Below are 26,102 nucleotides of genomic sequence, written 5' to 3' on the forward strand. Positions count from 1 at the left end.
AGCGATGTCAGTGCACGCTAAAAACTCCCGGGGGTCGAAATTAGTTTGGAAGATTCTACATATAATTTGTCTTCCTCGGTAATACTTGCTTCTTTCTTCGAAACAGGGTTTTTATGAAAAGGACAAGTCCTTGGTGGCCCAGGCACCATGCAGCAAAGACGTTGACGACTTCTGGAAGCTTGTGATCGAGCATACACAATCGAAGCATACACAATCGCTTCTTTGTGGAAGGAGACAATGATTTGTAGGGTTGTTCTTATTTTTATGAAGTCCGCAATCAAATGCAAATATTAGAAGTGTTGCCTGAGTCACGCTTTGTTCAGTGCGAATTCCTTCACGCATGGACTAACATAACGTGGAAGAATAAGGTTTAGCACGTCTGGCTGGGAATGCCTTTTTTTGTAGTTGCAACCTTTCCTTGTGCTTGACCGTTGCAGGTTCCTTTCTGGCCTACAGGTGGCTCGGCTAAATACGGTGATCACACGGTCGAGTGCGCATAAGATCTCCACGCAAATATCGTATCCAAACGCCCAAACGCAAGGTACGAATCCAAACGCAAGGTACGAATTCCTTTACTCAGTGGCACTATCTCTTGTCGGCTTGTCTCGTTATTTAGATAACAGCTTCTTGTAATATCTGTGTTCTTAGCTCAAACAAGATCAAGCCTTATTTAGCAGAGAAGGAGCCGAAACAAAGGTAAAATTTTTGTTCATATCCTGTCATGCTAACGTTGCAGATGGAGATACAGTGACTGAACTTCATGAGAGCTCCACTTTTCTTCCCTCCAGATTAAGGCTTACAATTCGAAAAGCTATCTAGCCAAATTGCTTCGGCTTAAAATGGCAGTGAAAGCACAGCGAAAAAGAAAGGGCGGACTTGGAAGTGGAGCGGAAAATGTGTACAACCTCGCCTGTTTCATATTTGCCGCATCTGCAGGTGCAGGTTGCAAGTAACCGCCTGCCCTCGGACGAAGTCCAGCCTAACGCAGTTTCACCAAAAGCTCTTTTGCCATCTGAGCCTCAGAAGCCTACGGGTGCGATTTGGACCTCTACAAGACGAAGGACTTGGGCTACGAAGAATCGAAACAAAAAAACGACAGAACTCTAAACGCAATTAAACTGCCGGAATGCGAGTGACATGTTGTGCGATGTTCTTCAGATGTCGGGGTCTTCACGGCGTGTGACGGTGAGACGCTTCCATCTTTCTACGTGGAGCAGCGCCGAGCAGATGGTTGACCTTGTGGACCAAGTGGGACGCTGGCAGGAGCAGTCGAACGACGGGATCATCCCCGTCCATTGCAGGTGACGAAATCTATCACTTCGGCTAACCAGGACAGTTAGACAAAACTTACTCTGCAGAGACATCTCTTGCTGCTGGTTACTGCAGTAACCGGCAGCTTACGGAAGCTAGCCAACCAGGATTTTCCCCACTGTAGAAAAGCGCTATATCAGGGGTTATGTAAATGGTGTCAGATTGTTTGCAGACTACATTAAGCTATCTTTGTATGTTGTAGACCTTTCAGAAATGTTGAAAATAATACAAGGGAGCGGTGATGTTTTTTAGTTTGTGCCATGATATCCGCAAGGCGGTGTTTTCAGAGCAGCCAACAATGGCGATTGCCGTTTTTTTGCTTGCGTATGTAGAGGGATGTGTGCTGACCTAATTGGTTTTCAAGCATTATTGTGCTTTATAGTGGTGCTACGAAGTATGTTCTCATGGAGAATCAATGTGTATCATGCGAGAAGAGTTCTTTCGGAAAATCATTCAACTGATACCAGCATCCAGACCGCCAATAACGCATTGGGAGTCAAAAAAGGCAGACTGTCACACGCTCTAGTACGACGTTATCTTCCCACAGAGGCAATGAGTCCACGGTGCTGTGTTTACCAAGAATTCTATGCGTTTCAACCTCTAGGTGTCTACAGATTACCACTCGGCTGCATCGCGCGTCGGGATTACTTAATGTACAATGGTGCAGAGTCAGGGTAGTCTGCGCTCGAACGGAACAAGAACTAAGAAGAGCCTGTCCCGAGCTCCTCCAAACGTGCAGTATCTACAGAGGACTATCCTTGTTGGATAGGGAGAACGTTAGATAGAATTTGTGTCAGCACAACTTGAGCCAGGGTTGGGAGGATAGCTTGGTTTGGCATGCATGACACAGTACCAGTCCAATGTGTTGAGGGGAGTCCTGAAAGGTGGAGCAAACTTGCCATAAGGGAGTGTTTGCTCATTAGCACCTACCTGTGCCATACGGCTACAAAGGAAAGTTCACAGTTAAAGAACTTTTTGTGCTGGTCCCGAGTTTTTCGTTTTCACCACATGGTTACGCTTGGGTGGATGCTAATGAAGAGACATTATTAATCAGACCGAGCCTTCTTGGCTCGGTCAGTTAATTTCTTGATATTTCTTTCCGTTTCTTGCTCAAGTTTCTGCTCCATCGTAGGACGGGAGGCTTATAAAAAGATCAAGAAAAAGCAAGAACTTATTTTATTTAATTCGCTCATAGGAACAGATGCACCGCCGGCGGGCAGTTCTGCTGCTGCGCACTTGTCCTGTAAAAGCTTAAGAACGAGAAGGAAGTTGACGTCTTCTACGCCCCCATTATCATCCACGAGAACAGGCCTCAGTTCACTTCGAATGGCGTAAGAAGGGGGTGCTAACCGCATATTTATAACTGCTTAGTGGTCATACGTCCTATGCGCGGGCTGGTTTTAGTTGCTATTGATTATTCTGTTGAAAAAGGTCGTCCAAGTGACTAGAATGAGCAATGTTTCCCGTTTTTCTTTGCAGGAGCAGTACAAGTTCTGCTACGACACAGCCGTGGCATACCTGAAGTGTTCCGAAAGGTACTCGAACTTGTGGCGGTAACTTGGTCGTTGAAAAATGTGGTATGAAATAAAAATTGTGTTTAGGCGAGTGACGTAAATTGTAGGGTTTAACGGCCCAAAATGACACACGTAATAAGAATCTCTGTAGACGAAGGCTTCGGCTTAATCTATGTATGCCTTTGCGCCCTGCATGGTAGAGAGATGGTAGGCAGATAGTTTTTGACAATCACACAGTGAAGAAGGCAGGGGAAAGCGTCAGGGTGCTTGCTTGCCAGCGTTTCGACAAGACGACTTGTGTTCGTGCATGAATTGAGAAAGTTGTCAGGATGAGGAGGGTAAATATTATCTAGGCATGATGGCTGCTGAATTTGATTAGCTGGTTGACCTGCAGAACGTAAAAGAAAAAGGCCAGCTCAGTAGAAAAGAATCCGGGGATGTCGAGTGAGGAGAAGTAATAATGGCGTGCTTGAAACGTTGTGTGTCCAGGCGCGACAGGTTGCTTGGTATGGCTGGCATCCAGTCATACCATCAACCAAGAACAAGTTAGAGCAGAGCAGAATATTTAGTGGGAGCTCATGAAGGCTGTAGCCATGAATGAAAATTTCAACTCGAATACCAACCGAACACCCTCACTTTCAACTGTTAACCTATGGGGATATAAAGTCAGCGATTAAGCTCTTGCTATGCCATAGCACACACGTCGGCAGTCTTCCTTTCGATGGCCAGAAGTTATCACTAAAGCGTCACCGTGGAAAGCGCATAAGGAATTTCCTTGAAGGGAAAGGCTAGAACTCTATGGATTTCTGCTCGTGGTCACATAGTGCTACACGGTGGTGCATTTCTTAATTTATATGAACAAGTTTTTGAAAACAATGAACACATCAGTTTTAACCCTGTCGTGTAAACATATTGCACTGTATTGTATATCAATCTTATTTATATTGTGTATTGTAGCAATGAAATTTATTTTACTCTAAAAATTAATCGTATTCAAAACCGTATTCGAAACCATTTTGAACATCAGCCATCGACAGCTTTGGCAAAAGTAAAGAACTTACATCATTTTATCATAAATTCTCGCTTTATTATAGGAAGGAGCAAAACCTGAGGGAGTTATATAGAAAAATGACTTTGTAAAAAATAAATCTTTGATGATTTCTGAATATCTTCAGGAAATTAAATGGCGCACAAATGCGCAGCCGCCCACAGCAAATCAAGAGGAATTCTCAAAACTGTTCTGTCACAGACAAGCCTCGCCGCATTCAGTCACATCATTATCAGTGTGGATACGTCCTCTGCAGGACAAAGGTCTCTCCATTGTGTCTCCAATAAATGGTCGAAGAATTTGCCGAAGAGAGCGGTCTTCAATGATCAGCGGAGAAATCTGAACTTTTAAAGTTACACGATGAAATTACAAGTCCCTGGGAGAGATTAAACTCTACCTTGGAAACAAAAAAGAATTAGAAAAAAGACAAGATCAGAGTTTTGAGACTGCGGTTACAAAGCAATCTGACAGAAGATTATACAATCAAAACTCTCAAGGCCACGCTCAACCAAATATCTAGAATGATTAGAAGGGCAACCTGGCGTCGGAAAGAGATGAGGCAGGAAGACTCCCTCCGCCTAGTCCAAGTCCTAGTCGTAAACAGGATTACCTACGGGCTTCCGTATCAAGAGATTAGAAGTGTTGATAGAAATGCCATTGATACCATCATAAGGGGAGCCTATAACACTGCCCTAAACATCCCACCAACGACACCAACGGAACGTTGATGTCGTTCTCAAACTGTCCAACTGTCCTCCACAAAATACATCAACGAAACGCTGATGTCTTTTGGCAATCGGAGTCCACAACATCTTCGAGGAGCTCAGGGAGGCTGTTCTGGAGAGTAAGAAAAACCGCCTAACCACAACACAAGCGCGTAGGGATATTCTGACGAGGCTGGCGATATGGTTGGCACTACGAACTAGTGAGAGCAAGTCCCAAATTCTGACACCTTCAAGAGAGAAGATCTATGTAAACTCGATACCCAGACACATGCACCACGAGCGGCAGAAGGGTAGAAGGAGAGCCCGAGTCAAAGCACTGCAAAACAAAAACTATGAAAAGAACCGTAAACAGTATACGGGGACATCGCTGTCTATGCCGAGCCAGACAGGTTCGCGAGTGCTGCGGTCGACAACGAGAAGAGGCCAATCATTAGGGCTTCAATGTATACCAAGGACCCTGCGGAAGCGGCATCACTGGTCACAGTCATCATCATCCGGCCTCAAGACCGACAGGGCAAGTCATCGTACGTCGTGACGGACTCCCAACAAGCTTGCAGGGGCTACCTTGCTGGAAAAACTCACTGAAGGGCGAACACACTATTAAGTAAATTCTCTAACTTACACAGAATAACATGGACACCTGGCCACGAAGGCCTGGCTGGAAACGAGGTAGAGAATGATCTAGCCCGAGCTCTCACAAACCAGGCGGATCGCCATCCCCACCTTAACACTCTCCTAGGACCGTATGGTGACAGGCTAGAACACCTAAGACTAGAAAGAGATTTCTCACCGCCACACAAACATCTGTCCTCTACAGATGCCACTGACTGAAGCAAAATACAAACAAGCACATATCCGAGTCTTCACATTTTGCACAAGGCCAGACTCACACAATACCCAAGTTACTGTCCCTGGTGCGGAGCAAGCCCCACGCTCTACCATACAGCTTGGGAATGCCAAGACAAACCAGAGGAGAAATTAATAGTGCCACACCCGACACATGAGCAGTGAGAGGAGGCCCTGACCAGCGACATGATTTGAAGAAAATAGCGCCAGAGCATGCAAACCACTAAAGACAAGGACGACAATTTGGACCAGCAAGAATTGACAATCCAGCTAGTCCGCAAGTCAGCCGCCGCCAGCGGAGACCTGGGCTAGGGGTCCCGACCACCCGGCTTCTGCAAATTTATCACCTAAATAAAAGTTTTTTCCTCTCTCTCTCTCTCTCTCCAATTAACCCTGTCCTGGGCCGACCACCTTATTCCCACAGACTTCTCAATCTCATTAACCTCATCCGCCCACACAAACAACTGTGGAAAAAGAAGTTCTGTATCGGAGCGGTACGTTCCATTCAGCCTGAGGACATAACCATCATCATCATCATTATCATCATCATCATCATCATCATCATCATCATCATCATCATCACTGTCTTCACGTTTCTGCAGTTTTTATATGTTGCGCCATAATGAGGGAAGCGTTGCTCCCTTCTTGTCACAGCGATGGAAGTGGAGGTGGCTGCGCATTCTGTGGAACCCAGTGGGTCGGCAGCTGCCGCCCAGAGGAAGCGCCTTTACACCCTGAGTGACTCAAGCAGCCAGGGCACTGCTGTGTACTTGGCACCAAGTGATGACTCCTCGGCCGACAATGGGTTTGTACCTGTCGTTAGTAAGAAGTACAAGCGCAGACATGCTGAGTTGACGTCAATGACGTCCTCAAGCATGGGCATGATCTTCACGGCGCGAAGTGCCGAGGAACATACCGTCTTTGCCATTGGAACCAACGGACAACTTGAACCTCCTGATCAGGCAAGCCATCTCTCTGCATCTTGACAGCCTCGCGCCAAGGGAGTTTAAAGACGTTAGAGTAAACACCCACAAAAACCATTGCCATTGATGTCATGAAACGAAGCGCACTAGACACTTTGGCTGCTATAGCCAAACTCGGCAATTCTCCAAGACAGCGGAACCACGGCTGGCATAATTTACAACGTCAACATCGCCATCTCTGATGCCGAATCGCCCACCTTAGTCAAGCCGGCAACCAACAGCATTTCCATAATACAAGTTCAGCGCCTTGGAAGGTCTACGTGCATCAAGCTAACCTTTCAGGATGACTGTATTCCACCATACGTGAAGGTGGGGCACTTTCGACACCCAGTTCGTCCATTCGTAGCTAAGCCGCTACAGTGCAGGAAGTGCATGAGGATTGGTGACGTCAGTGGCGTCTGTGACAACTCGATCGTGTGCCCATGATGCTCCGAGCAACACAGCGGCGACAGTTGCCGCGCGACTACCTTGAAGTGCGCCAACTGTCGTGGCCCTCACGACTCTTCCTCGAAGGACTGCCTTCGCCTAAATACTGAGAGGGCGGTACTGAAGCAAATGGTTCGAGACCATTCCACCCACAGAGAAGCTGCAGCAAAGGTGCGACGACGTCGTTCGCGTCGCCGAAGGTCGTTGAAGGTAGCAATCACCTTAGAAAACAAGACCCAAAGAGGCACTGCAGTTTGTCCGTTTCCACGAACAACCGCACTAAATCAGGAAAGCGCAGCGTCTGGTGACATACGACCTGCTGCAGCAGATACAAAATGGCCACCAATACGAAAGCCTACAGCGCACACTGCGCGAGGTACGTTGCTGCACCCCATATCCACAACCCCTACGACTGATCCGAGCAAAAGGCACGATTCGGACAATGGACAAGATATGCAAGTGATTGCAATCCTCATATCATTGATAGGTATCCCGCGTGTTCTGCTATCCAGATCCCCCGGAACTATCGTTTCGAAATAAAGTCGCGCATTTTTCAATAAAATGCCTGTGGACTCCAGTCCCGGATTTCAGATATTCGGCAATATGTTTATGAAAACATATTCAGGGCACTGGACCCCGGACTGCGCTTCTTGTGAAAGCTGTGTCTGTGAGGATAGACTCCGTCATCTCCTGTGTGAGTGCCCTGTTTTTGTGAGACTCAAGCTGCGTTTTGCTCTGGACCGCCTTGATCCTCGCCCTTTCACGCATGACAAGTTCCTCAGCCCGTGGCCACAACACTCGACTACCATCAAGGATTACAAGGCACTGTTTTTTTTTGTGAACGACTCCCTTGATTGACAGATTGTGGCTGTGTTTCCCGTTCCTTCTTTCTTCCATTTTTAGTCCCCTCATTCTCTTCCCCAGAGCGGAGTAGCCAATTGGAACATCTCCGGTTATCATTCCTGCCTTTCACCCTTGTCCTTATCTGTCTATCCGCTCACCCAACTTTCTGCCGCCTGCTGCTACGCTTGCCTTCTTTTGTTGGAATTCAGTACTTTACCATCGGTTGTTCTACCTTCCCGTCACATGCCCAGGCCAAGCCTATTTCTTCTTGTGATTTTGATCAGGATGTCATTAGCCTGCTTCTCCTCCTAGCTGACCAACTCTGCTCTCTTCCGGTTTAACTAAACCTATCATTAGACCTATCATTTTCCTTTCCACAGCTGGCTGCGTTATCTTCGGCTTAAACTGAACCCACGTTTCTGCTCTACAGGCAAGTGTCGGTAAGATACAGCTCTTATGCTTTTCTCTTCATGGATATTGGCAAACTGCCATTCATAACCACGAAGTTCCTGCCAAATTCGCTGCAACCAATTCTTCTTCTTCTGATTATTTATCTATCGTGACCGTGCTGCTTGTAAGCTTTGGAAATTCGTTCGTACCACATCTAAAAATGTCAGCACAAAAAAAAACTAAGCGCTCGCGACAGATTAAAATACTTGCAGTACCTCAACTTCTTTATATGGGCTTTTCTTGCTGCCTTTTCTTCTTCCTTAGGCCGTACAGCTCAGTAGAAATGGAGAACAGTGATGCCGAAAGGAACAAGGACCACCAGCCAAGGTATTATCCCAATAAATATATACAGATTTCCGGTCTTTAATGAGACGTGCAGAAAATTTGTGCTCGGGTGTCAACTGACGCCACAAGGGCTTGGATATCGGTGATAAGCAGCGGCTTGGATATCGGTGATATGCTCCAGCAATCACCATCAGCCGAGCGGGCGCGAGCCCGGCTGCGGGTGGCTGCTCGTGGCGCGCCGAAGCGCGCACCAGCGCATCCAGCAGCGGCAGTCCGGTCACAGAGAGCAATGGCCACCAGCAGCAGCCCCGAGCATTCCACGGCCAAACACAGACACCCGCCACACGACCACAAGGCTCACCTGGTCGACGCATTGCAGGAGGACGTTAGTGGCGATACACCGCTAGCTAGGTCGCCCAGTATTCGTGGTGCTGCGCTCGTAGCTAGGATCCGAAGGCCACACGCTTTACAACCGCGGGGAGGGACTTAAGAATAGATGTCGACAGCGCGGCATCCAATGACTGCCGGTTCACACTTCGCGCCGCCAACATATGCAGCGTGAGGGTCGACTTGGGTGATGAAGCACGACGCACGTCGTATTGGCCGAGTGCTACCCGATATTGCTGCTCGGTGCAGCCAAGATGAGTTGTAAGATCTCTGTTAACGCCTGTGAACGTGTCCCGAATGCCAACCGTGAGGGAGCGGGCGACTTCCTCGAAGAGTCTAGCGGGTTGTCAGGTGAAGGCAGTTAGGATAATGTGTACCCTTTGGCGCAAACGGCCTCATCTCGATTGCCTCGTGAGATTGCTATGAATATCTTGCTGCCGGATATGCGCCTTTTAGAAAAGTAGATGCTGCTCATTGTACATGCAGTTGCTTGGTTAGTTAGTGGAAGCCAGTTAGTGAAAGCCTTTTATTCGAATATGATGGTCTAGGCCCTGCTAATGGAAATAGAGGTGTGTATGTGTGTATGGGAAGCTGCTATATAAATTAGAGGCTGTCTCTAATTATTGGCGCAGTGTACCAGGGCCGTAGTTTCTGCTCTGCTATAGGTCTTGGCGTTCGTGGAGTCCTGGTAGACAGCGAATCTGTGATCCCACATGTAAAGGCTTCTTGTCTTCAGTGTTCAAGGACCGCCTGAGGAAGTATCTTATGATGACGATGTCTGTGTTACTGCCGAGTCTCGGACGTCTGGTGGATTCGGGGTGTTCCTTTCCTCCTTCATTTGCTGGTGATGCAGAGGACAGTGCGAAACGTTTCTCCCTGGAAGATCTACGGGAAGAATTGGGTCTTTGACCTGTTGTAACTGCGTAAACATTGTGTCACGAATCCACTTTTTGCGTGGGACTGAAACGTTGACATTTGACTGCGTGCAGCGAGCTAGCGCGGCACACTGTGGAGAGAATAAGCAAGCGCTTTCAGACCTCACGCCTTGCTGGTCATCTGCGCAGTGGTTGCCGATGGCCGTGCACGAGCCGCAACCGGGCCGCCAGTGTCGGTCGGTATCGTTCGACGATGGCAGGCGGTGTGTCATCTCCACTGATCTGGACCCCGAAGTTGACCCGGCCAAGCTGAAGCCCATCGTGGGGCGCCCACCGACTCCACGGCCGTCGCGAACCGACTGCACCACTTCCTCGTCGCCCGACGGCCAGTACGACGAATTGGGCGAGGGCTCCTCGCGGCCGCCTAGCGCAGCCTCGGAGGCGGGTGTCTCGGCCGCCGCCACCGGCACCCAGCAGCCAGTGTGTATCTGAATCTGTAAATAACACTTTACACTAGCATGCATACAGCCGCAATAAAAAAAAGCAGCCGGCTAAGCGCTCGCCGCTCAAGGTGCCAAAAAAGCAGCGTGACGAAACGCACTCAGAGAAAATCAAAGGAGGCGCAAAGCAGTGAAATCATTTCCATATGTCGATGAAGTTTCCTGTACCATGTCACCATAACGTAGTCATTGGCTCAAGGCAGGTGTAAGCCCTCAAACCGGACCCTGACTGCGCACACGAAGTCGCCCCCCCCCCCCCAACTGTCACACAATGTCGCCCCCCCCCCCCCCCCCAAATGTCGTTCCGCGTGCGCAGGATGCGTCCGGAAGTGCGGTGTAGAGCTTATTCGTGTGACATCAATTGCACGGCACGCCAATGCAGTCAACCATGCCACGCAACATAATGGTGGTCGCATCGTGTCAGGGCCACATGAGCGAGAAGTCTCGCTTTCCGGAAAATCCAATGGCGCCCACCCAAAGCGTTGCGGGGAAGACAGCGCTTTTGGCACACCCATTAGAGTAGCGGCGTGCGCTGTACCCTCACGATCTCCCTTTTCACAGCGTTTTTTCGGCCCGCGAGCGCCCCTCAGTTGGAACTTGATGGCCGCCATTATCCATCGGCGGGGCGCGTTTGCCGTGGGTGCTGCCCCGCAAGCGAAAGTGGAAGTTGGTTCTTGTTGCGCAGAATAAGTCCTTGGACCCGGAGCTGCTGAGGATGCGGCTGACTCTTGAGTGTGACGGCCTGGCGGACAAGGACCGGGCAGCGGTCGAGCTGGCGCTGCGGTGCGAGCGGGGAGAGGGGCACACGGACGATGAGAGGGACGTGGACAAACCGGCCACCGACGAACTGACGAGTGAGGGCGGAAGCAGCGCCTGACGTGGCGCCGCGACCCGCAGCCCATGTTCGGCGGCGTCTTTGCAGGTCGCCACTGAAGGCGCCGCGTCGTCCGCGCGAGTATTGAGGCGGAGTCCACGAGACACTCCTTGTCCACAGGTCCACAGCCACCTGAAACACTGTCTCGTCTCTTGCGCCTTCGTTCTCGCCTCCGCCCGTTATTCGGACCCCTCCTACCACAACATGGGTCAACAGTTGGCGGATCCTCAAGGAGGACATCCAGTTAGCAGTGGTCCAGCTTTCCATAGATGTCCTGGGCGTCTAAATTAAGACTGCCAATGAAAGTGTTTTTCTCCTGCAAATTTTTATTCTTTATAGCTTTCTTCAAAGGCAAGGTACAGGTGACTACCGTCTAGAAGAGGAATCTGCTGCCGCGCCTTTGCTAATAATTACTAATAATATCTACTGATAAACGCACGGAGCTTTCGAGAGGCTTCGTATGTAGCGCTTGGCCGCATCTTGCGACAGCATCTCGTAGTCACTGCAAGGTTTTTTTTCATGTGGCCCTAGCGTGTCACGCCCGATTGCGATAAAAGACACAAAAGCCAGCTACTTTTTGCAAGCCCAAAGTGATAAGCGGATGATGCCAACAATGCATATTTCTGCATTTATAACATAACAATGCTTCTCCCAATGAAAGTATGGACGAAACTGAATCGCTCAAAGCGCGTTGGTAACTTATGAAAAGATAATTTCGTTACCAGCCAAAGACAGTGAGAATCGATCAAGAACGGAGATTACCTGCACTAAAATATATTTCTGGAAAGTAGCCTAATCATGATCCTCCTGTGCAGGGCAAAGGCCTCTGCCCATATCTCTCCAAAAAACATTGTTCTGTTCCAGCAGCGGCCACCTAATTCCTATAAACAATCTTATCCGCTCACCGGACATTATGTCGCCTGCTGCTACTCTAGCATTCTCCTGGAACCCAGTACGCTACACTTCATAGGTTGTTTTGTATGGATTTCATGCCCTCACCAAGCCGATTTCTTCCGATTTCGACTAGGATGCCATTAGCCCTAATTTGCTTCCTGACGCACTTCTCACTTCCGGTTTCTTGTTTTGTCGTTGGACGTTTTTGGGCACTCGGAGTACGCAACACCTTCGAAACTCTCAGGAAGGCGGTTCTGGAGGGTCGAAAACGCCTAACCAGAACAAAAGCAGGTAGGGGTATTCTGGCGAGACTGGGGCTATGCCAGGCATTACGCACTAGTAAGCGCAACTCCCAAATTCCGACACCTGCAAGTGAGAATATGTAAAAAACGGTAGTAGGAGAGCCAGAGTCGAAGCACTGGAAAAAAAAAACTATCAAAAAGACCCGGAAGTTATATACGTGGACATCGGGGCCTATGACGAGCCAGGCAAGTTCGCGATGCTGCGGTTGACAACGAGAAGAGGCCAATCATTACAGCTTCAATCTATGCCAAGAATCTTGTGGAAGCCGAATCACAGGTCATAGCATCACCATCAAGACTCAAGACTGACAGGGCCAGTCACTGCACGTAGTGACTGACTCCCAACAACCCTGCAGGGAATACCTTCCTGCGAAACCCCACGGACGGGTGAGCACACTATGAAGTGCACTCTCACAGTCACACAGATCAACATGGACACCTGGTCACGATGGCCTAGCCGGAAACGAGGTAGCGAATGATCTAGTCCGAGCTCTCACAAACCGGGCGGATCCCCTTCCCTACCCCACCTACCTTAGGCTAGAAAGAATACATTTCTCACCGCAATACATACACTTGTCCTCCTGAGATGTCATTGACTGGAGGAGAATACAAACAAACACTTATCCAAGTCTTCAGATTTTAAACATCAGACTCACACAATACCCAAGTTAGTGTCCTTGGTGCGGAGCAAGCCCCACGTTCTATCATACATCTTGGGAATGCCAGGACAAGCCGGACAAACAGTAAATAGTGCCACACCCGACACACGAGAAGTGGGAGGAGGCCCTGACCTGCGACAACTGGACCAGCAAGACTGGATCATCCAGTCTGGACTAGGGGCCCCGACCACCCGGCTCCGGAGAATTAAAGGGCCTCAGATAGGGTTCTTTGAGCTTGGCTTTAAAACGTTTGCACTATGTAGAGTACTGGCCACTGAGCGTCCATGCCGCGTACGAGACCTCAAAAGCGAGCGGGAAATTTACAATGCATTTTTAAAAGTTTCTGCTTTCGCACCTCGCTGTGACGCGCTGGGCCGGGCTTTCGCGCGATAACATGGCATACTACGTCACGCCATGCAAATGGCGTCAACAGGCGAGGATTATCATATGTTCACAGCGCCAAATTCTTTCAGACGTCACGCACTACCGCGGCCGCGGCCACTCCTCGCACGCCGTGGCTGGCGGAGGTAGGGAGAGGGCGAGTAGGTTGGGCCGGCGGAGGAGCGCTGTCTTTTTGGCGTGCGAGACGAGAGGGAAAGGCGTGAAGACGCGGAAGTTCAAATTTTGTCTGCATATAACTCAGCTTCCACAAAACGCATTAAAATAATTCTTGCTGGAGGATAATTATCAACCATCGTCTTTTAACACCCCAGACATGTCGCACCTTTATTGAGAGCCCCTTTCTGGGTCCCTTTAATGTCCTGAATTAAAGCTTTATCTCTCTTCCTATTTCTTAATTACACCTATCATTACACCTACCATTTATTTTCTATAGCTCTCTGCGTTGTCCTTTACTTACGTTGAAGGACCCTCCAAACCATTCTTATTGCTCGTTATTTCACCGTCATGGTCATGGTGGTTGCGAGCTTAAGAAGCCCTTTTGTACCACAGCAGGTAAGACGGAAAGGCTAGCCATTAAGAAATTTATATGTTTGCAGTACCTCGATTTCTTCATCCATTCCTTCCATGCTGCTTCTCCTTCCATGGACTTTTTTACTTCTCATTTTTCATTTCTCAGTGTGTAACCTGAGTCAAGGTCGAACGATGACATGCTTTTGCCTTCACAACACGTAAGCAGCCTCAACTCTTATGCGTTTCCTTTTCTCAAAATCAACGGTCTACAAGGTGTCTCGGGCGCGTTTTGCGTTTCGCCTCCATCGAAACGCGGCCGGCGCGGTTGGGTTCGAACCCGGGTACCAGCGCCTTAACAACTGCGCCACCCGGCGGGGCCTCGTGCCCTGCGATATCAGTGTATAATAAAGGTCACATAATATACTGATTACAAAATGCAAGTTAGATATAAAATATACAAAATATGTTTATTTTATAGGACTAGACGATAACCTAGCCAGAAATTTAGAGCAAAGTAGACTTGGAAAGGACATTGAATGTGCCGAACCGATAGTTGGGAATCACAACCTGACCTTCATCAGCTCTCATATTGGGGTAAGAGGTCCTGCCGTCTTCCATGCATGGGAATAACGACCATTGAACCCACATGTCCGAAACGTTCCATGAACGGGGGCGTACTGAGAATGGTAGAGAGGCGGCCTGTTTCAGCGTCTATCTGCACCACAATGTCGTCTTGGGTGTCGATCGAAACAGAACCAGGCGCCATGGTTACGCAGCTGGGGCATCGAGCAGTCAAGAACCAAGGACAGACTTTCGCCGATCTTCAGGTGAGACGCCCACGGATGCTTGATAGCCTGCGTGAAGGCGAAAACACATAATGGAGATGGCAAAGCTACCCGTATATTGGCCAATGGCCACATTCGTTCGCCTCTTTCAGTGCCTAGTCGTCCTGCAACCTTCCATATCTTCCCACACCTCCCACCTGGAGTACCTGTATGGCATCGGACCAACAAGACGATTAGCGTGCACTGGTTGTCTATGACCAGGATCTTTTGATCACTCAATATGTCACTCTTTAACAAAGTGTTTTTCTTTCTGTGTCTCATTCATTGCGGGAAGGTTTTTGACGAGCGAATGCTCAATCTTCCTCCTTTTTCCATTTCTCAGTACCCACACCACCTGCGATTTTCACCTTTGGCACGCTCAAATGACCAGATGCCTTGCCGAAGCGAACTTTTTCACAGGTTCCCATCCTCGCAGGTTCACCTGTCCTCAAGTTTCTTGAACTTGTACTGCTCATGCTGTCTCACCGACTTGCCCTAGGTTATTCCGAGTGCACAATACGGCTTCTAAGTTCATGACTTCAATGCAAAAATAGGATAACGCCATCGATGGTGTTATGAGCATGGAGATCACCAAGTTAATGCTGTACCACACTGATAAAGTCATATCTTCAAGAACCCAGCGAAAAAGAGATGGTTCTGCAGTCATCCTCTCGCGCCACAATCCGGAGCACGCGTCCTGCTCGAAGTGCTATAGCAGGCGACTATTGCACAGGAGCACCGGGGGCAGGGAGAAGCACCTGGTTGGAGTCGCAGCCACCTTGCGAACTTTCGCCATGTTTGACGGCTGTTCCAGGACCATTATATAGCCCTTGGAGGCGTGGGTTCACCGCCGGTACGTCCCGTACCAGACGTGGAGGCACCCCAGAGCAAAGCAGTGGAATCCGAAGCCCTGCGAGCAGTACCAGGACAGAAAGCAGCTCTTCGTGACAGGCTGGACTATTGCTCTGAAGTACTAAGCATGGCGACGAAAATTACGCTGCTGTGCTGCTGAACAACACCTCGCGGACTGGAAGTGTCACAAGTCAATAAAAAAAGCAATACATATGCTGCGCATTAATGGAGCTAATTCAAGAACAAAGTGCAGGACCTGCAACGTCACATTTTGCTGCATCAAGACAGCACAGCTTTGTTCTGTAGCTCATTCGGTGTAATGGGCACTAAGCTGTGCAGTAAGCATTTCAATACGAACACCGACAATAACCGTCCGACATTTGAGACACGTTAGCAAGTTTACAGACAAAACCATGTCACTGTCTCTGCAGATGACACGGACTTTTATCATCACTAGTTAGCATCAAAATGAAGGAGACTACTGCAGCACATTGCAGTCGTCTTAAAGGTCGCTGCAGCAATTTCGACTGCTGAGGGATGTTTTCAAGGTAGCAGTAACTCACAGTGACCGGTTTACACTGTGATCACGATTACATGAGCCACAAAACTACGTACTGATTACAGATTGACCTCGTACCCTCCTTCCTAATAGTAGTTTTGAAAAAATGTGGCGGCAAACTTTCCAATATCATATTCACAAAATTATAATCAAGCACATGGTCCTAGTCGTGCATACTGACAACAACATTGTTATTCACAACATTCACAAGTACCCTAAACAAATCTGCCATTTTATTGCGTCGCACTAGTGTGCCGCGTAATGTTCTCGTCTATGCCTCCCTGCATACAATTCCGAACAGAGAATCCTGCTCACCCGTGGCAGAAAACCCTTCACGCCGCTGCACTGCTTGGCAGTGGGGTTGCCGGAGACCACCTTGTGGTGCAGCAGGGGAGGGTAGACCAGGTGCAGGTAGGGCAGAGCAGACGTCACCGACGTCTTGTGCAGCCCGTTGCGGCAGATGGTCGGGCACCGCACTCGGAAGAGGTAAAGCGTCGACCCTCTCCGGCAGTTGCCCACTGAGCATGAGCTCGTCGCGTTGTAGCAGTGCTCCAAGTGGGCTTTGCACTGCGTCACCTTGCTCGAATGACACGACGACGACGACGGCGACTTGAAAGACTGTGGCGTTGAAGTTGGCGCGGAGTGGGAGCTGTTGAATTCCGCCATGGGTGTAATGTTGGTGATGAAGCACCCTACAGGGACCGCGTCCACGGGCATCTCCTCGTCTTTTATGCGGATCTTGGAGCTGTAGAGGTCGCAGCGTTCCTCTGGCTGCCCGAATGCGATGCAAAACTTGTAAGGGCGGCGCTTGCCAAAAGTCACGTCTTCGTCCGGGATTCCTTGAGCGCTTGCTTCGATGCACCTGCGGGATGCAGACCCTCTCTTAATTATAGCCAGGATTATTAACTTCACCACTTCGCAGCTTCAGCGCGCAGGCGGAGCAGAGGTTGTCACGTGGAACGTGCATATAAAAGAATATGGTGGTATCGTCTGGAACTCCGATAAGCTCATTCGTGTAAACAAATTGGAATCGGTTCAAAGAAGGCTGTCAGTTTAATATTTCAGCAATATGACAAATTTTTCGCCTTCTTTGTTCAATCTGGGGCTCACATAACTTACCCCGCGTTGTGGCACACAATGTTTCTAACTCAAAGTAAAAGCAGTCTTTATTGTAGTATGTACAAGACAGTGCATAAAAATATTTGGAGCGATAGCGGTGTAGCTAGTGAAATGGCCCAGTGCAAAATAAAATACACCAAGCAGCCGTAATGAGCAAAAAAAGGAAATGAAGAAAAAAGAAGCGAACTAATGTTCTTTACCACGTATTAGCTTTCTGGGATTTGAGTAGCTGTGCACTAACTAAACTTTTCAACGCTATCGTCCTTCAGAAGCTATCACATTTCACTTTTCAGTCCTCGTACTAATTTTTGAAATAAACTTTCTTTCAGCATACAATAAAAATTTGGTACTCTCTGCCTGTCCCTGATGATGGTATGCTTTTGAATAACCTTTTAGATTAGATTTTAGATTATACTTTTGAACAAATTTAGATTCTGCGATTAGTGGCTGACATGTATATACCGTCCGTTCCCTTGTTTGTGCTTTCTCAGGGTTTATGGAGGTTTAACGTCCCAAGACGACTCCGGTTATGACGCATGCCGTAGAGAAGGGCTACGGAAATTTCGACCGCCTGGGTTTGGTTTGGTTTATGAGGGTTTAGCGTCCCAAAGCGACTCAGGCCATGAGGGACGCCGTAGTGAAGGGCTCCGGAAATTTCGACCACCTGGGGTTCTTTAACGTACACTGACATCGCACAGTACACGGCCCTCTAGAATTTCGCCTCCATCAAAATTCGATCGCCGCGGCCGGGATCGAACCCACGTCTTTCGTGTCAGCAGGCGAGCGCCATAACCACTGAGCCACCGCTTCGGCCTATTTGTGCTTTCTGAATATATCATATGCTGCTAATTGTTACCATTTGCGTGTGCATATTTTCGTGTGCAGGCTGGTTTCCGTTCCATATTGTACTGTGAATCTGCGAAGTCCCTGTTATGTCTATATGTCAATGTACTTGACTGGGGATTTTCATCCTATTCGTCTATCATGTGATCCCTAGAGGATAAGTCGAACCTCTGAGCGAAATAGGCGGTCTTTGTTATAGGCCTACATCAGCCAGAGAGTATTAGGGCTTCCTTCAGTGCGGCGCGGATCAACACTACATAATAGCGACGACCCTCACTGTATGCTGTAATGTTAGCCAGTATACTCCGCGTCAAAGTACGGAGCCACAAGGACGTCTCTGAAACAACTCACCATTTGATTACGTCCTGCTTGAAGAAGTGCCTGGTTGAATTCTCTACGCTCGCCACCACTTTCGGCATCCAGTTGTGTCTCTGGTTCACGGCAAACTCTCCGTGTTCGCCGAGATTTGCCTGGTCCACGACGAACAGGAACAGCTGCGGTGATGTTGGAGGGCCCCGCCGGGCATCCACCGGTGAAAGGACGCGAGGAGGGATCTTCAGAGTATCCTCCAGGAGCTTGGGCGTGGACGACAGAAGTGGCGAAGACGTCGGCGCCAGAGACCATGATTCGGAACGTGGTACTGCACTGTCCCACGATTGGCCAGTCCGTTCCAGCTTGGCAACTTGCTTACGCGATGTTTTATTTCAGGCTGCCTGACTTTTAGAGAGATTACACCGCGGGCGGCCAAGCGGAAGAGGCTCAGTGTAGAGTCTTCGTTTTCAGATGGCGCTGCAAAGACAATTTAAAATTTGAGGGGACACTTAATCTCCGTCTTAAGGGTATGACGCGATAACATTAGTGGGTGAACGCCCATATAATCGAAATTGGCAATTATCTACTTAATATTCATAGATCCCTGGGAGTCCTCATACCACTCCTGGCGCATTTGTGCAGCGGTTAAAGTATGCACCACTGTCATGTAATGCCAGGCGCTTCAACCGGTGGGGTTTGTGCGAGCTCAGGTTATTTTTGCCGAGCAACCACTCGCGAGCGATCATTAATTGCTCACAATCCGGTGGGCAGGCTGGAATGATGTCACAAGATTATGTGACCTAGTTGACTTGACCAGCTGCTTCCTAGGTTGGTTCTCGGGTTTTTTCTTGGATTTTTCGCTCGGGATGTAGAGAAATGAAGTGAAGGTTCATTGTGCAACACTCACGAAAATCCCGCTATGCAGAAAGTAGTTGAGTCAATGAACACTCACCTTGACGCAGAGCTGACTGTCCTTACTGGAACACGCACTCATTTCAGGAAAACGAGGTACCAGCGTACCAAAGGTGCCATCGGCTATTCGAACGCTGTTCAAGGTCCAGTCCCGAGCGGTTCTCGGGGACCAGCAGATGGTCGCCCTAACGCCAGCTAAGACAAGAACGAGGGCGAGGCGAAGGCGGTAACTGAGTGGTCAAGAGGCAAAAACAGCTATGGCTCACCACTCGAATGTTCTTGAGCAGCGATTCTGTTGCTTTTCGGAGCCACGTGCATACAAGCCTCGTGCGGCATTTGTTTCTCATCTTTCTTCCGTAACATCAGTGAAGAAAAAAAATCTAAACTGTTAACGCTGTATGTTTTATGAACAACGAAAACGTGCTGTTGCTCGTTGGCGGTGGAGTAGAGACAATAAACAAAAAAACGTGAGGAAATACAAGGAATGTGAATGCGATCGGCACTGGAAGCTCTGTTGCAGTTTTTCAATATGGTGTACCTGAGTGCTAAGCGAAGCTGTTTGGGGTGAAATGGAAAGCACAGTATGTGCCTCGGTGGACACCTTAACCGCACCAGAACGGAAGTGATGAAGAAGGCAGTCAAGGCGGGAAGAAAGGAAGAGGCGCCGTAGTAAGGGCTCCAAGTTAATTGCCGCACCATAAGATTATTTATAGTGCGCTTAAGTCGCACTGCATATGATTGCCTTTTGAATTTAGCCTTTATCGAAAGGCGGCTGCCACGGCCGGGATGTGATGCCGGGATGCCAGCGCCCCCCCGAACAGAAGTCCATCATAAAGGACGACTGCGGGGCAAGAATAGAGGAGAGGAAGTGAAGCTACACACATCACAAGCTGCAGGTGTTGGGTTGGTGGACAGAATCCACTTATTTAGGTGTCCAAGGCTTTTTATTATTTGACGAGTGTGCGATTGGGCACATGTTAGAAGGAGGCCGGGAAAAAAGAAGCGGGCGAGGCGAGGAGCGATGCAGGAGATTAACGCTGCAGGAGCGCACATGCTGGCGCGACCCGCTTAAACTCTGCGCAGTAAAAAGTGTCTGCCACTCGTGTGTGCAACAGATTACGTACTTCTACAAGTGCAATTCAGTTTTCTGCAACACCCAAAGCACAGCTCTCTCACTGAATATTCAGTGTTTTTAGTTCTCTCGTGTATGACTGCTTACATTTGGTCAGATTTATAGTGCAAAAAAACAGAGGATGAAGATACGAACTGGGCGGTACACAGCGCTACTAACAACAAAGGGAGGGCTTAGTAGCACGATGCACATAGTTTTCTAAATATCACATAAAAAGAAAGATGGCGCCACCGTCTATGCGAGTTTCTTAAAGAGCACTTCATCCGCAATGGGAATGCCGGGAGAACGAGGTTTCGTGTTTGGCTTGGCTAGTGTTAGGCCGTAAACATGGATTGCACTCAGAAATATTTACTTGAGCTGCGATGCTCTCCTTTGTGCGCAGATTAAGTTTTTTTGATACTGCATTTTTCACTTCAATCCATTTAACGCAATTGAAAGTTCTTTTTTTTTTTGGCTGGTATGTAAACGCCCACAGCATTTCTTCCATGTTTTCCTCGACAAGAGTCGTAATTTTATGGTTTAATTCATGTTTGATAACCTACAACAGCCAAGCCAAGTAAGAAAGTTCGTCTTCCCGGCATTCCTGCTCTTCTCAATGGTGGATGAAATGTATCGCCGCCAGCTTCCTTCTAGTTACATTAATGAACTACTTGCCCAGTCCACCTTGTTTCTTTGTCCTCGTCTTTCTGCACTAGAAATTCGTTCAAATTTGTGCCAACTAGCCAGCAAAATTGTTCTCGCATGATTGTCTCCATCCTTTGACGCTCTTTGTAGACAGTTATTAAACGGAAGACATTAACAGGCCACTGGCCTGTCTGTAAAAACGGTAGATGTTTCGGAGGTGAAACGGCTCCCTAGTTGACGCTGAAAAAAAAAAACGACTGCACTGCTCCGGGTCTTTGTAGAGCACAGTAATTTTTTTAGCGCATAGTGTTGGCACAGATAGAATAAAAGCTACAATTGGTCCTGCTTAGTGTGTTAGGCGTTGCTGGATCAGTTTTTTAGTTTTAGCCCGGCTGATGCATTCGGTTCTGTTGTCAATATCTTGGCATTGTGCCAACTTGTCTCGTGTTTATTTTTCTTCACATATTCGGCGATTGAGTTTGCGCTTTCCCTTCGCATGGACTTCCAGACGTCTATTGAGAAAACTGCAATTTAAGGCTCAGCCAAACCGAAGCCAGTTCCTCTCCAGTGTGCCACTAGTATCAACGAAGTGTTTGCGTGCAGTTTCTGGGAGCACCGCCTCCATGTAGCCCATGTTCCAGCGAGCAAGGTACGAACGGAGACCGTAAATTTGAATGACCGGCTATCTCGAGGCAAGGTTTCTGGACTCATTCGAGACATCCTAACTCTGACTTTAGTGCACATAGAAGAAACAAAATATTTCTCGAAAGGTCCGTAACAACGCCGGTATGTTGTACGAGAGAAAAACGTAAACAAAAAGGCGATCGCCGAACACAAGAAAAGTGGGCAGCAGATAATCTGGGACAAAAGGAAGGTATCTACTGTGCAAGATTTGCAAGATCGACCCCAGCTAAACTTCGATCCACTAATTATCCAGACGACGCCCCGCACTCTGAAAACGATCGATTGCAGCTTACAGCATATATTAACGCCAAGTGACAGAGAACATTATTAAGAGAGACAAAACCAGGATGTGTTAAGTCGGTGTCTTAATTATGAACAAGAGATCTGTAGCCCTCCAAGAATGTTCTTATTTTAATGCGAAGCATTAGAAGCCTCCGGGACCAAATGCCTCGTCGGTCTTAAAATTAGCAATTGCCCAGACGGAAGTGACGCCACCAGACCGGATAATTCCCATAGGCTAGATAGAAGCGATGTCAAAACAACGGATGTGACGTCACTTGTATAAGCATTACCATCGTCATCAGCCTGACTACGCTTTCTGCAGGAGAAAGGCCTCTCTCATGTCTCTCAATTAGCCTGGTCACGTGCCAGTTGTGGCCACCCTATCTGTGCAAACTTCTTATTCTCATCTACCCACTTAACTTTCTGCAACCTCCTGCTACGCTTCCCTTCCCTTGGACACCAGTATGTTACCCTTAAGGACAAGCAGTTATCTTGCCTTCACGTTACATGCCCTGCCAAAGCCCATTTCTTCCTCTTGATTTCGACAGGGATGTCGTTTACCCGTGTTTGATCCCTGACCCACTCTGTCCTCTTCCTGTCTTTACGCCTATCATTTTCCTTTCCATACCTCGCTGCGCTGTACTTAAGTTGAACCCTTTTCGTTAGCCTGCATGTTTCTGCACCAAAGGTTAGTACCGGTAAGATACAGCTGTTGTATGCTTTTCTCTTCAGGGATATTAGGTAAATTGCCATTCATGATATGAGAGAGCCTGCCATATGCGCTCCGTTCATTCTTATTCAATTTATTTCGCTCTCATGATTCTGATCTCCATCAACAGCTGGTAATGCTTTCCCATTGCCAGCGCATAATGCAATTAAATGTCCGTGTAACTTTCTTCTACGCTAGTCAGTTACCTAGGAATTGCTTCAGCTATGCTTCCTGACTAGGCGATATGTCATCAAACCATCAACTGCATAAGGATCGTTTGTTTTGTTGCTGGAACGTGCAGACCTCAAGCCACGAGCTTAATAAGATGAGGATTGGTTTGGTTCATATGGTTTAACGTCCAAAAGCGACTCAGGCTATAAGGGACGCCGTAGTGGAGGGCTCCAGAAAATTCTACCACCTGTGGTTTTTAACGTGTACTGACATCGCACAGTACACGAGCCTCTGGAGCAGCGCTCGGCGGTGTGCCTGTCAGCACATCTAGCTTTGAGATAGTGCATGTTCGCACACTGCCTACCGCTACTGCAAATGCGTCAGATCTTCAATGGCTTTTCCGTTTTGGAATGAATTCACAATCGAACAAATTAACAGCGCGCTGTTTGTGTTCTCTGGCATGGTAAAATCCAGTTACCTCGGCACGAGCTCATTTTGACTGATATCCCAAAGAGAAAGAAGTTGCAGCAGCTCTCTGATTCGGGAGCAGGGCTAGGGTCTGGGGATCAAAATTTTCCGACACCTACGAGGATGGCGACCGGACAAGGTGGTTTCGGAAATTCGCAGGGCCCTCCTGAGTCGGACGGCGAATCGCGGGACCCTCCCAAATTCACGCGAGACGATTCGTGCTCGCCCAGGATTATGAGAGTGAAGAAGGACATCGCCGATTTCTTCGCCGACCCGCCTCCAGGGATCTACATTCATCCCGACGAGACGGACGTCACTAAAGTCCACGCCCTCATGGTAGGCTCTGAGACAACGCCTTTTGAAGGGGGCTTTTTTCGCCTTTACATTGCTTTCCCTACCGACTACCCGATGAGCCCTCCGACTGTTACCTTCCTGACGACGGACGCTGGAAGAGTAAGCTTCAACCCACACATATACGCCACTGGGCACATCTGCCTGAATATACTCGGCACTAATGGACAGTCCTGGAGTCCCGCTCAGTCCTTGAGCAGCGTGCTCATCTCCGTCCTCTCGCTGCTGAATGAGAACACGGGCGTAAAAAATAACCAAGAAGCCACCAGCACCTACAGGACCTTCTTGCTGCATGAGACCATCCGGGTGGCCGTGTGTGACGCTGTAGAAGACTGCCTCAAAGACAACTCGTCCTTTCCGGCGGCATTCAAGGACGTCGTCCTGAAGAAGTTTGAAGACTATTACAGCAAACATGAGGGCGAGGTGAAGGCACACCTGGGCCTCACGGGTACCCCAATGCCGTATTCAGGAAGGCCGTACCAGTTCGAGACTCTGCTAACAAGGCTTCTGGATCTAAAGGAGCGAGTCGCAAAGAAGAGGGCAGAGGATGCCGCTGCCGTTGCTGCTGCTGCTGCTAGCTTCAGCTTCTGAGCCTTCTTTTTGAAGCCCACAGTTGTTTCAGAGACCTTGTCCACCTCTGTCTACCATTCTCAGCCCGAGGCTAACTTGCGACGGTCACCATCCAAACAGGAAGGAGCCAGACTGAGCGGTACCTCGATGAAGCACGTTGAACACCTGGCTGTTTACTCGAGAGGAATAAAAGATTTGTGCCCTGAGGCAATAAACAACCCTTTAAAAATATTCTTCTAAAAGTCTTTTTTGCTTAATGAGCAATCTGTCTAAGCTTCGCTCCAATATCCGGGAGAATTACTGCTATTCCAAGCATTCCATTATAGCAGAGTTTTTGGAGTGGAAATGTTGATTGTTATAGCGGGAAATGCTTTATTAACTGAGGTTGAAGGGAGGCCCCCAGCGGGAGGAGCCCTCAGTACAGGCCTCCTTTAACCCGGATGGCCCGGGTGATCAGGTCACGCTGGTCGGTAAGTGCCGTGGTAGAAAGTGGCTTCCAGTTTAGACGGAAACGGGTACTCTGTATCGCTATCTCTCTGCCATCTTCTTCACTACAGGCAACACCGCAGGCATCTTCCCCCGCCCAGTGTGAAGCTTAATAATTCGCAAGCGGTGACGTGGAGATGTCTTCAAACATGCCCCTACCCGCACCCAATATTAATTAAACATATCAGCCCGGAAATTGAGGATGACATATGTAATGTTAGAAATGTGGAGCGAGAAGGAGCCTGGACCATATTATTTGGGAGTGCACACAATTTCCCGGCAGGGCGAATAAAATAGATAGTAGAGACGCCTGGAAGACCTTGCTGTGTATCCCGGACGCTGAACACCAGCTCCTTGCCGTCCAACTGGCTGAAGAGGCTGAGGGGTACAAAAACCCCGGCCAGCATCTGACGCGGCGACCCTATCCACCCCAATCCCTCCTGGCCCTCATTTCTCAACTGAGAGGGAGAGCCGGAGGGTAGGATGAGGTCGTCTTCTTCTGTTGGACAATAAAGTCTTCCACTCACTCACTCACAATTCACTGGTGGACTGAAAGATTGAAAAATTGGTTTTGGGGGAAAGGAAATGGCGCAATATCTGTCTCCCATATCGGCGGACACCTGAACCGCGCCGTAAGGGAAGGGATAAAGAACAGCACGAGGGCGCCTTAGCGTTTTCACTTTCATCGAAACGCGGCCGCCACGGGCGGCTTCGATCGCGGGTACTCCGGATCAGTGGATGAGCGCCCTAACCACTGAGCCACCACGGCGGGTCTGTTGAACTGCACTGTTTCTATTTGTCTTACTGTTTCCCTGCACAAGCGTTCTTTATAAGGCGTTTTTTCTACTACTCATTTTCCTTTGTTATATTACCGCTTTTGTTTACATGTTGTGTTCGTTCTGTTTTTCTCTTTTAGTTTCATCTGCTAACTACCCGACGCCTTCTTTCCCACTCCCACCTTCCGTGTAGTTTTTTTATTTTGCTGCCTCATGGAACGACATCACGGAGATATGGACTTTTTGATCGTCTTTTTTTACCTCTTTTCGTCCCCGCTTATCTTTAAACAGTTTGTTTTCTTTTCAGCTTTTAGCTCATTTTCATTCAACTCTTGTGGGGTTTAAGCTCGACAAATCTTTGCTGGTCTGGTTCCCGGTACATTTCTTTTATGTTTTTTATATATTACTTGTGATAGTACAAATAGAGCAAAAGGGTACTCAGGAAGGATTGAGGAATTAACATTAACATTAAGTATCTGTTACGGGTCCAAGTTGGACTTAATTTTGGAAATGTGGCGGAGAGTTTGAAGGATGCTTCACTCCCGCCACCGGTTGGCCCTTTATTGCACTACCTCCGGGATCGGCCTTGTCTTT

The 26,102-nt window shown here is 48.5% G+C and overlaps 2 protein-coding genes across 2 annotated transcripts; both read left to right on the top strand.

Annotated features, from left to right (window-relative positions):
- The first annotated feature begins 8,625 nt into the window (after positions 1 to 8,625).
- Positions 8,626 to 11,417, top strand: LOC144110544 (uncharacterized). Its single transcript, XM_077643555.1, has 3 exons — positions 8,626 to 8,816; positions 9,883 to 10,173; positions 10,879 to 11,417. The coding sequence occupies exons 1-3, from the start codon at positions 8,721 to 8,723 to the stop codon at positions 11,068 to 11,070; spliced, it is 579 nt and encodes a 192-aa protein (XP_077499681.1). The 5' UTR covers positions 8,626 to 8,720; the 3' UTR covers positions 11,071 to 11,417.
- An 11,953-nt stretch (positions 11,418 to 23,370) lies between these two features.
- Positions 23,371 to 24,480, top strand: LOC144110373 (ubiquitin-conjugating enzyme E2 Z-like). The gene has a single exon (XM_077643228.1). The coding sequence runs from the start codon at positions 23,449 to 23,451 to the stop codon at positions 24,265 to 24,267; it is 819 nt and encodes a 272-aa protein (XP_077499354.1). The 5' UTR covers positions 23,371 to 23,448; the 3' UTR covers positions 24,268 to 24,480.
- Positions 24,481 to 26,102: the final 1,622 nt, after the last annotated feature.

The sequence above is a fragment of the Amblyomma americanum genome, chromosome 11, assembly GCF_052857255.1.
Source record: "Amblyomma americanum isolate KBUSLIRL-KWMA chromosome 11, ASM5285725v1, whole genome shotgun sequence".
Classification (NCBI taxonomy): domain Eukaryota; kingdom Metazoa; phylum Arthropoda; class Arachnida; order Ixodida; family Ixodidae; genus Amblyomma; species Amblyomma americanum.

Bases quoted from the DNA above. Each gene is read 5' to 3' on its own strand.
- LOC144110373 (XM_077643228.1), top strand. From the start codon at position 23,449: ATGGCGACCGGACAAGGTGGTTTCGGAAATTCGCAGGGCCCTCCTGAG.
- LOC144110544 (XM_077643555.1), top strand. From the start codon at position 8,721: ATGGCCACCAGCAGCAGCCCCGAGCATTCCACGGCCAAACACAGACAC. The intron at 8,817-9,882 runs GTTAGTGGCGAT...TCATCTGCGCAG, and splicing joins TCGACGCATTGCAGGAGGAC to TGGTTGCCGATGGCCGTGCA. The intron at 10,174-10,878 runs GTGTGTATCTGA...CTTGTTGCGCAG, and splicing joins CCACCGGCACCCAGCAGCCA to AATAAGTCCTTGGACCCGGA.